General features: G+C 46.6%; 1 protein-coding gene across 1 annotated transcript in view; it reads left to right on the top strand.

Annotated features, from left to right (window-relative positions):
• The first annotated feature begins 2,722 nt into the window (after window positions 1–2,722).
• Window positions 2,723–10,940, top strand: part of LOC139301056 (seizure 6-like protein) — a 37,979-nt gene continuing 29,761 nt past the window's right edge. The window contains exon 1 of the mRNA XM_070924327.1: window positions 2,723–2,828. Within this exon, the coding sequence (XP_070780428.1) occupies window positions 2,732–2,828 (97 nt within the window). The 5' untranslated portion in view covers window positions 2,723–2,731. The remainder of the gene's footprint in view (window positions 2,829–10,940) is intronic.

Raw genomic sequence — 10,940 nt, 5'->3', positions numbered from 1 at the left:
TTCCTCAGTTTCTCGTCTCTACGCTCTGTTTTCCCCCGTCGGCCCGTCTGGATGTGTCTGCAGCTCAGAGCTACGAGAGAAGAATCATGCAGAAGACATCGAGACAGCTGTTGTAGCACCGCGACTAATGAGGTGAGTGTGTTACTTCCTACTAGAAGACAGACAGGCAGAGAGACAGGCAGAGAGACAGAGAGACAGGCAGAGAGACAGAGAGACAGACAGGCAGAGAGACAGAGAGACAGACAGGCAGAGAGACAGAGAGAGAGACAGTCTGTCTTACTGGAGAGCTGAAGAGATGTCACTGAATCATTGATAACCTTTTGTCATGTATTATATACAGCCTGTCACAATATATATATATATATATATATATATATATATATATATACATGAGACTGCAGCTGCAGAGCAGATGAAGCTGCACTAATCAATATTCTTATATTGATAATGGGACAAACTCACACCGACTCTGCAGACACAGATCTAACAGAGAGAGATGGCTGGTCTTAAAGGCGGAGCTACAAACCCTGCAGGCTGTCGATTGGTCAACAGAATCAACACGAAGCATTCACACGTTTACTGTGTCGTATTAGATATGTGGCGGTATTTACAGCATCCGGTAAAGACCCCCCCACAAACAGATCTAGGATTTATCAAGGACTAACGTGTTAATCAGGGAGCTGCTGGTAGGTTTATTTTGTTACCTTTGCACAGAGCCAGGCTAGCTGTTCCCCTCTGTTTCCAGTCTTTATGCTAAGCTAAGCTAACCGGCTGCTGACCGCTGCTTCATATGTATCAATCTGAACATTATATGACAAGAAAGCAGAGTTTTTATTTAATTTTAAATTTTAACACTACCTCTAGTACTACGAGTACTAGTACTGCTGCTACTTCTGTTGTCAGTGGTGGAATGTAACTAATTACATTGACTGTAGTACTGTAGCCTACTGAAGTACAAACTTGAGGTACTTTTTTTGCCACAGAGGGAAATATTGTTGTAATTACCTGACAGATTTCGTTTCTTCACAAATTAAGATGTTTAAAATACTTCCTCTGCTGCCATCGCAGCGTCAAATCACAGCCTGATTTCAAAATAAGAGCAGTGTTTCCTGTTTGTCGTGGTCAGCGTGTCTCCGCCTGCAGCATCAGTTGACTCTGAATCTTCAGATCGTAGATTACTTCAGTGAAATACAGCTACTTAAACAGATGACCGGCTCAGCCCTCCACCACCAGCACCACCCTGCACACACCCCCTCATCCATCCTGTAAATCTGCACTACATGGGACAATGTTGTTCTCTCTCTCTCCAGCTTATGTAAGTGGGTCCTGGTCTTACTGCAGCCCACAACAGTCACCCTGACACATATACAGTCTCTCTCTCTCCCTGAGCAAAGTTTCATTATCATTAAGGTCAGGTCTGTGTGTGTGGGGGGGGGGGGGCAGAGAGAGAGGGGGTGCACAGAGAGGGGGGGGCAGAGAGAGAGAGAGGGGGGAGAGAGACAAGGGGGGGGGCAGAGAGAGAGAGGGGGTGCACAGAGAGAGAGGGAGAGAGGCAGAGAGAGACAGAAAGAGGCAGAGAGGGGGGGCAGAGAGAGAGAGGGAGAGAGGCAGAGAGAGACAGAGAGAGAGAGAGGAAGGGAGAGAGAGAGAGACAGAGAGGGGGGGCAGAGAGAGAGGGGGTGCACAGAGAGGGGGGGGGCAGAGAGAGAGAGAGGGGGGACAAAGGGGGGGGGGCAGAGAGAGAGAGAGGGAGGGAGAGAGAGAGAGACAGAGAGAGAGAGAGGAAGGGAGAGAAAGAGAGACAGAGAGAGAGGGAGGGGGGGCAGAGAGAGAGAGGAAGGGAGAGAGAGAGGCAGAGAGAGAGGGAGGGGGGAGGGAGGCAGGGGGGGCAGAGAGAGAGAGACAGAGAGAGAGAGAGGAAGGGAGAGAAAGAGAGACAGAGAGGGGGGCAGAGAGAGAGAGAGGGAGGGGGGGAGGGAGTCAGAGAGGAGGGGCAGAGAGAGAGAGGAAGGGAGAGAGAGAGGCAGAGAGAGAGGGAGGGGGGGCAGAGAGAGAGAGGAAGGGAGAGAGAGAGAGAGAGGGGGAGGAGGGAGGGAGAGAGAGGATGGAGGGGGAGGAGGGAGGGAGGGGGAGGGAGGGAGGGAGAGAGAGAGAGAGAGAGAGAGAGAGAGAGAGAGAGGGGGAGGAGGGAGAGAGACAGAGGCAGAGGGAGAGAGAGAGAGAGGATGGAGGGGGAGGGAGGGAGGGAGAGAGAGAGAGAGAGAGGATGGAGGGGGAGGGAGGGAGGGAGAGAGAGAGAGAGAGAGGATGGAGGGGGAGGGAGGGAGGGAGGGAGGAAGGAGGGAGAGAGAGAGAGAGGAAGGAGGGAGGGAGAGAGAGAGAGAGGATGGAGGGGGAGGGAGGGAGGGAGGGAGGAAGGAGGGAGAGAGAGAGAGAGGAAGGAGGGAGGGAGAGAGAGAGGATGGAGGGGGAGGGAGGGAGGGAGGGAGGGAGGACGGAAGAGTCCGCGGAGGAGAAAAGGAGGACAGATCGGAGGCAGAAAGCAGGAGTCGCTCCTTGCAGTCAGTCAGGAGGATGCTGCTCTGACATGCGGACCGTCTCTGATCCTGATCCCGGCTCCACCTGACCGACTGACTGCAGATCAGCTGACAGACACTTTCTCCTCGCTGTGTACTGACAGAGATACCGACAGGCTACACACACCCGCTCCTCTGGACCGGCTTCTGTCGCCATGCCGCCGGCCGCCTGCTCGGTCGGGTACCGAGTCCGCATCACCTTGTCCGCGGTGCTGTGGATCGGGCTGCTGTGGAGCCGCGTCTCGGCAGCAGGTACGGTCTCATTTGTGTGCTCGTGATCAGACCAGTCTGTTCAAACCTCGTGCGTGTTTGAGTCTAAACCCTGTCCCTGTTGGCTGCGGTCCCCGCGGGATGAGTTCAGTTTCTAAACGCTGCAAAAACAACTCGTGTTTCTGGGCATCCCTGTTCAGAGGAGACGTCTCCTCCCGCGACTCGTAGGAGGAGGGGGAGGAGAGGGGGGGGCTTTGAAGTCTTGAAATAAACGCTGTTGCGGGCTCTTTACTGAGCAGCAGCTCCAACAGTCCAGGCTGCTCACGCATCCTGACAGAGTGCATGTGGACCGGAGCCCACTCGTGTGCGTGGGAGCCTCGATCAGGAGTGAATGCAGAGAGGCAGAGATCACCTGTCCACGAGCTCTGCTGCAGTTACACTGTTTCTCACGCGCAGAGCGGGGCGGGGGGGGCTTCCTTCAGTTCGATGATCAGCAGTGAAAGACTTGATGTCTGACACAGAAAACAGGCTGCTGGTGTTTGTTTAATGACCCTGGTGATGTCATCAGGGTCATCTGGTCCTGGTCCTGGATGAAGTTTTGAAGGGAAGCTGTTGTTTATGGGAAAACTATACATTCAAGTCCAGACTGCTGTACCCACATCTGAGTTTGAACAGGATCCCAAAGAAAACCTGATCCTCATGTCCGTGTGTTGGCAACAGACCTTAAAACATGAGCTTTTACTGAACTGTCCAACAGCAGGTTTGTAAGAGGTCCGCCGTCTCATGACACCTCAGCAGAGATGTGATTGGATCGTTTACTGTATGGCAGATCCAGGGTCAGCTTTCTGTAACACACACACGTCCATATACAACAGATTTGCAGCAGCAAAGCTCGAGGCAACTAAAGCCTGATTCATGTTGTTTTCATGGTTCTGTGGAGGCTTTCAGAGGTGAGACATACATTATTATTAATATTAATATTAATATTATTAATATTATGACAGTGAAACGTCTCGTGTGTGTCGCCGTCTTGTATGATTCTCTGACTTCTTTCATCTCGTTCCAGAACATTTCATCACTTTCACTCTTTGATTTTATTTTGAAAATCCAGAGTGACAGTTGGCCTCACAGAGCTGTTGAATGTGACAGGACTGTAAGGGAGGTGTGTTTCAATAATAATATGAAGTCATCAGTCAGCTCCCAGCAGGCTTCAGTCCTCTTGTTAGTCCTCGTCACTCCCGTCTTTCCCCACGAACACACACCAGTGTTCGGTCTGTAAATGCAGCCACACACACACACACACACACACACACACTCTCTGCATCGCTGGTTTCATCTCTCCGTCGGTGTCGGTGGTTAATGAGTAGCAGAGACTGGGCTTGTGCCTGTGTGTGAAGATAGGCTGGATCACTGCGTGGTCTCATTTCTCGGGCCGAGAGCGGTAATCTGCTAGAAAGACAGATTGACAGCTGAGCTCAGATTCAGAGCTGCAGCGTCCAGAGAGCAACATGCAGCCTCATCGACCGACTGCAGCGGCGCGCAAAGTTTGTTGTGAACGTCCGCGTAATTAAAAAAATATAGATTGTCTTCTCTTCTGGAGAACTGGTTCATCTTGTGAGTCGCCTTTCTCCTCTCATCACGTCAGCTCTCCTGTTTCCTCCTCACCCCCCCCCCTCCTGTCCTCTCCCCGTCGACTCTCTCCTCTCGGTTTTTCCCTCCTATTACTTGTGAGTGAGAGGAGAGAAAAATGGAAGTGAGGGGGAGACGGCGGAGATAGTTTCTTATGGTTGAGTAACTCTGGCCTTATTATACAACTAGATCCTCGGGCTGCAAACTTTTGAGAATAAGCTTCAGAAAGAGACACAGAATGAGGGGAAGTGAGGAAACATGAAGGGAAGTTTGAGAGAGAAGCAGCAGAGAATAAGAACCAGTAGGAGTGAAGCTACCATCTGGATCCAAGTAACAAAAAGATCTATATTCGGATTTATACCTGCCAACAAATAATAATCAAATAATAAAGAATGATATGAGGTCAGCAGAAGAACACATCTGCTACACCAGACTACATTTAATTTTTCAGACTTTCCTGTAATCTTGTCTCATTTTACTTTTAATAATTATAATAATAACACTCTTTGGTTCAACCGGTCTGTGAGGAGGCGTCTCGAGCTGAAAAGGTCGGGAACCGCTGGTCTGGTGAAAGGCTGAACTGCCACGGTGCACGATTTGTTATTAAAGGCTGTAGATATAATGGGAGGAGGTCCAGACGAAGCTCAGGGAGGGTCGAGTCCCAGCAGCCGGCACCGCTTTGAATCTGGTTCAAAGTTCCTGAGGATGAAGCCTGTTTCTGACATATTTATTTACACTTGACGTGTTGGCACCGTACAGACCATCAACACCGGGTGTGAAAAGTCTGAATCAATTATTCTGAACCAAGAACTGAAGGTATATTGAGCCTTTCTTACAACCTTTTTATCACACAGATTCATGGGCACCGATCCTGACACCAGTGTAAAGACTTCTGTCGGCTGTAGCGACGTGTTTTTCATGTTTTTGTGTTGATTTGATGAGTTATGATATATTATCCGTTTACATCCTTATGAAAGAGACCGTGTGATTTATCTATGAATGATAGTTGATTGGAGGAAGAGCAGAAACACAGCAGGTAGAAGAGAAGAGCTCCTTATTATACTATTATTATTATTATTATGAGACAGAAGCAGTCAGAAAGTTGGAGGTGACCCCATTTTAATCAGCAGCAGCAGCAGCAGCGGAGCACAGGTGGGCTTAGAGGGGTTTAACCTTTCATTTCTATGAGCCCCTGATTCCCACCATGATACGGATCACTGTGCTCTTCATGAGGAGCTAATGCTGCGTTAGCTTTAAAGGAATGTAGCAGAGCTTTAGCATGTTAGCCTGTTAACTGTATTTCACCATTTTCAGAAGCTCAGCAGACATTTGAAATGTTTCAGACACTCCAGAGTCTGAGGTTTGACTTGGTGTGTTCAAGATAATGTGAATTTAGATAGCAACATCCGTCGCATGACGCGCAGGACAGTCGGTTAACCTTTCAATAACCTCAAAGGATCCGTCTGGTGATATTCACGTTCAACAAATCCAACAATAAATTGATCCTACTAACTAGAGCTGCAACGATTAGTCCATTCGTTCATGTGTTGATCGACAGATAATTAATCTGACAAATGTTCTCTGCTGCTTTTCTTTGTCGCATGTGACAGTAGATTGAATATCTTCTGGTTTTGGACAGTTTGGTCACTGATGAACAGTGAACGACTGAAACATGTTGAAGGTGAATGTTTTGCAGTATCATTTTGTGTTGGCAGCGAACAGCTTGTAGAGTTTTCTATGAATAAATCATAAAGTCCACATGGAGCTACATTTCCTTCAAAAAATATTTCCTAATGCAACTGACTTGAATATTATCATCAATATTCAGATTTCAGAGAATCTTTAAATGCAGAAGGAGAGATCAACCGCTGCATTACAGTTACTGTCCACACGTGTCCTTCTGTGCCGTAAATGAACCCAACAGCTGGACGTGAAATTAAAAAGTTATTAGTTATAAAAAGTAGATTTAAACTAAGACTAATAGACTGTTGCATGATGGGAACTCGGGCTCTTTGATCCAGATCAGCTCAGCAGTGTGTCGGCGCGCTCTACTCTTAATGTTATTAAAGTGAGTCGTCAGATCGTCTTATGATTCTGTCCTCTGTGTGTGGACGTGAGCCGGCTCACAGACTGTTGGTTTGGTCCTCTTTGTGTTTGAGTGTGTGTTTGTCCTTGTTTGTGTTTGTTGAGTGTGTAGACGAGCTGCCATCTCAATTAGTCGCTGCAGTCATTAGGACCAGAAGTGAGAGCTGCAGCGTCTCTCACACTCTCTGACATCTGGTCTGGGCTCCTGCAACAAACCTACCAGAGACGACAACATCCCGGTGAATTATTCAGACGCCCGGTGTGTGTGTGTGTGTGTGTGTGGAGGAGCTGGTGGGGGGTTGTGTGCCTCCCCTGATGTTCTCCTGGTGCTAACCTTCCTCTGTGTGCAGTGTTGACATCAAAGCAGGACGCCTGAAGCAGTCTCAGGTCTTACTGCCAGTGATGTCTCCACCTCAGCAGGTCTGCTTGGACCTCTGTGACCCAGTGCGGCTGTTTAAAGGGGTTTCAAAGTGTGTGTGTTGTGTGTTTGTGTGTGTTGTTGGTGCTGCCTCAGTATCCAGGATTATCCTCTCTAGGATGGCTGCAGGATGCACTGATGCTGCTGACACGTCTCTACAATAGAAGCAATTAACTGAAGCTTAACTTTGTGTATGTCTGTTTTAAGCCATGGATGTGTGTGTGTGTGTGTGTGTGTGTGTGCAGTTCTGGGTTTTTCTGTTATCCTTCTCCATTTCCTGGCCCTCATTTATCAAAGCATTCGTAAAACAAAAATGTAAAAATGAACCCCTGATAAGCTAAATATGATTCGTCTCATCACACAGATGATGAGCTCCACGCGTCGGCCTGACAAACGTTGTGTAAACGTTGTGTAAACGTTGTGTAAACGTTACTGCACTACATCTCCGAGGGAAACAGTGCACTTTTCACTAATTACTCCGCAGATGAGAATTTATTTTGTGATGAAGTGAAGGATGAAGTGTTCCTCCTCCTTCAGCTAAATAAAATAAACTCTCCTTGGATCAGCTGGAAAATGCATCGTCACAAAGGTGAAAACAGTGCAAGCTTCCCAGCATGCACTGGGGCAACAGACTTAAGGCCATAACATTTTTCTGCTTTGTTACGCGTGTTGTTGTGTCTCATATTGTGTTTTACAGTGTTTCCACTATTGACTCTACTATTGGTTTTGTTCAAATATCACAGTATCTTATATAATGTCAAACCTTCCCTCCGTTCAGTCGACGCCTCGATGCTGGATGGGACTCAGCGCAGACAGATTCTTTTAATTGACATTTCCTCAAGTGACTTATCCAAAAATAAATAGAGCAAGATACAGCGTGGGGACACTTTACATAAGAATTACAGATAACAAAGAAGACGCTGGGCACTCGTATATGAAGCCACGGAGATGCAGCACAGTAGAAACCAAACAGTGAAGGCAGTGAAGGAACAATTTCACTGCACCTCTTCAGGATGGACATCATCTTAATCTTGATTCATCTTTATTAACGATAGTTGACGGCAGAGTTGTGGTTTGTGTGTCTGTAAGTTAGGAATTGGTTTACTTGCAGCTGGAGCTGTGTAGCACTGAGGCGAACATACATGTGGAGAGTTTGTAAATGTACGCACGTCCTCACGCACAAGAAGAAATTGATGAATGGGTTCTATGTTTGAATGGTTTAAAGGAATAGTTCAACATTTAGTTAGATGGGAGGATCAATGCCACTCTTATATTTGTCGGTTGAATATGAAGCTACAGCCAGTTAGCTTAGCTTAGCATAAAGACTGGAAACAGGGGGAAACAGCTAGCCTGGCTCTGACCAAAGTTAACAAAATCTGCCTGCCAGCAGCTCTGAAGCTCCCTGATTAACACGTTATATCTCGTTTGTTTAATCTGCACAAAAACAGAACTGTTAAGAGGGCAATTTGTGGTTTTACAGGGGGGACTATTTCTTGGTTGGGTGCAGTGACTTTTGTCTTCGCTCACGATGACAAGTCAGTCTTTCTGCTAAGCTAAGCTAAGCTAACCATCTCCTGGCTGCTTCGTATTTATCGGACAGACAGCAGCGTGGTATCAATCTTCTCAACTAACTCTCAGCAAGAAAGAGAATAAGCATGTTTCACAAAATGTCAAACTGTTCCTTTAAGCACAAAACTAAAGGTTCGTGATGAGCCACGGAGGAATAAGAACAAAATGAAGGCAGTTTTCTTGATTCAATTCTTGTAGAAAAACAAAAAGGTTTCCTCTCTTCCAGACAAAGCTGCACTGAAAGCCTCCACAGGCGCACTTCGAAAGGCCGTTGAAAGTGTTGTTTGTTTTTGCTCCCTGGCCAACGACCAATTGTGATCCAAAGAGAGATTTGATACGGTTGTCTGGGATTAGAGTGACAATTTGGATTTTCAATCTGACTGAGTTACACACACACACAAGCTGGCCTTGACACTTTGCCTTGTCAAACTCACTCAAAGCAGATTGGCACAATCAAGTGTGTCTGCAGCCAAGCCTTTTAAAAGGTTAATATTTCAGTTCCCATTTGCCTCAAAGCTTACGCTAAGCCACCGCGCTGCTCCCTCATCTATCTGCCTTTGATACGGGAATCCCACTGAAGTAGGTCTGTTGACGCTTTCGACAAACGGCGTCTGTGTGTGTGATAATCCACGACGCTGATAGCTACGCCTGTCATGCTGTCGAGTCACCGTGTTTGTCTCCCTCGTTCTTCAGCTCCAATAGGTCTGAGAGCGCTGCCGAGCCGAGCCGAGCATTGTGGGATAGAAAAGGATGTCTGGGTGTTTTTTCACCGTGATTGGCTGCAGTCTGGGCCGCGAGGTTCGACGTATCAGCGCGGCTCCGCTCCGCTGCCCGGTCGGGGGATTGATTGATTGATTCCTGTCACGGGGTGTGCAGACTCCTCGCACCGACAAAGCCCCTCAGAGCTTTTGAGAAATTCATGGTCCAACAGTTCTGAAGGACGATGTAGGATGAATTTAGAGGCTGAGGAGATGCAAAGCCTTCATCCAGACTTCAGCCTCCTGCAGGATGACGGCTGCCACTCAGGACAGTTGTTTATGTCAGATTGATCCACAGAGACTTCTTCTTCTTCTTCTTCTAGTGTTTGCCAGATAGTTTCACAAGTTCTCAAGAAGTCATCATCATCAAGTCAGCGGTTGATAGAACAGCAGAAACACATTTTTAAAGACGTTGCTGTTTGCGTGTTTTTATTTTGCTGTATATCTCAGATTGATTTCACTTATGTGCAGAATAAAACTCAACTTGCAGAGACTTGAAGTTTGCTTGTGATGTGTAATCCATCACAGTCAACATGTTGTTGCCTTAATTCATTTAGTCAAAGTTAGGTTGTTTTAACATGACTGAGAGTCTCCAGAGGAGGCAGCTCTGTGAGGCTTAGTGCTCATTTTAAAGAATATACTGATAAATAGAGCAGAAATGAGTCAATGTGAATGTCCCACGCAGAGCTCAATTTTGGTGAACTTCAATCAATCAAGCCATCTTGAACCAGAGAGTCCAAAATAGAGGACGCTAATGTATCTTATTAGCTGTGTTGCACCATCCAGATTTATTTAACTCAACAGAGACTTGGTTCATAACCAGTTACAGGTACAAATACTTATTTTTGATAAACTGTGTGAACTTATTGTCCTGTTATACTTATTGTCCAAGATAAGCGAACAAGCTAATGTGTTTGCTAACTCTTTAATAACTTTGTATTGAATGAAATGGTGTAGAGGTGAAATAGAAAGACGCTCGGGGAGATATTGTGACTGGCTAGCGTGTTAGCGGTTAGCTCACTGGCTAGTAGTAACAGCAGTTCACCAACGAGTAGTCACAACGTCACAGAGCTTCTCGCGTCACCTGTTTCACACGGAGGAACGAATGTCACTTTGTGGTGTGACTGCTGGTGAACAGTTGTTGTTTCAGTCTGGACAGACGGAGCGACATTGCTCCATAAGTGTGGCTAATAATATTATATTTCTGTGTTGCTGCTTGGCATCAATATGCAGCTGTGAAATATATACTTATAAAAATACATTTGTAGCCCGATGCTGCAGGGACCTGGTGGATCTCCTAAACTGTGATCAATTCTTACTCAGCCAACTCTGTCTTTTGATCATTTACTCATGAAGGTCTGGACGGGAACAAAGCTGCTGGGCTTTTCTGAAAAACTGAGCAGGTCATCGATCGACGCTAAGGTCAACTCTGACTGATGTTTTTTTATTACACCACCTGGAACTCCCCACTGTAACATCCTATATAAAGACTAATGGACAGCTGGGAAACAGATAGCGTCGCAGAAGTCTTCAGAAATATGTGAGTCCTCTGCTTTTAGAGCACATCTACTATTCTATATGTAAAAGCTTCAGCGCTGCACTCAAGTTGGTGTTTTTATAGCTGGATGACAACGTAGGAAATTAATCTTACATCAAAAGACGAGTAGAGAAGAAAACTTATGTTAGGCTTTTAAT

Source organism: Enoplosus armatus, chromosome 18 (genome assembly GCF_043641665.1).
Source record: "Enoplosus armatus isolate fEnoArm2 chromosome 18, fEnoArm2.hap1, whole genome shotgun sequence".
Lineage (NCBI taxonomy): Eukaryota > Metazoa > Chordata > Actinopteri > Centrarchiformes > Enoplosidae > Enoplosus > Enoplosus armatus.
This window is presented reverse-complemented; position numbering and strand designations above follow the sequence as displayed.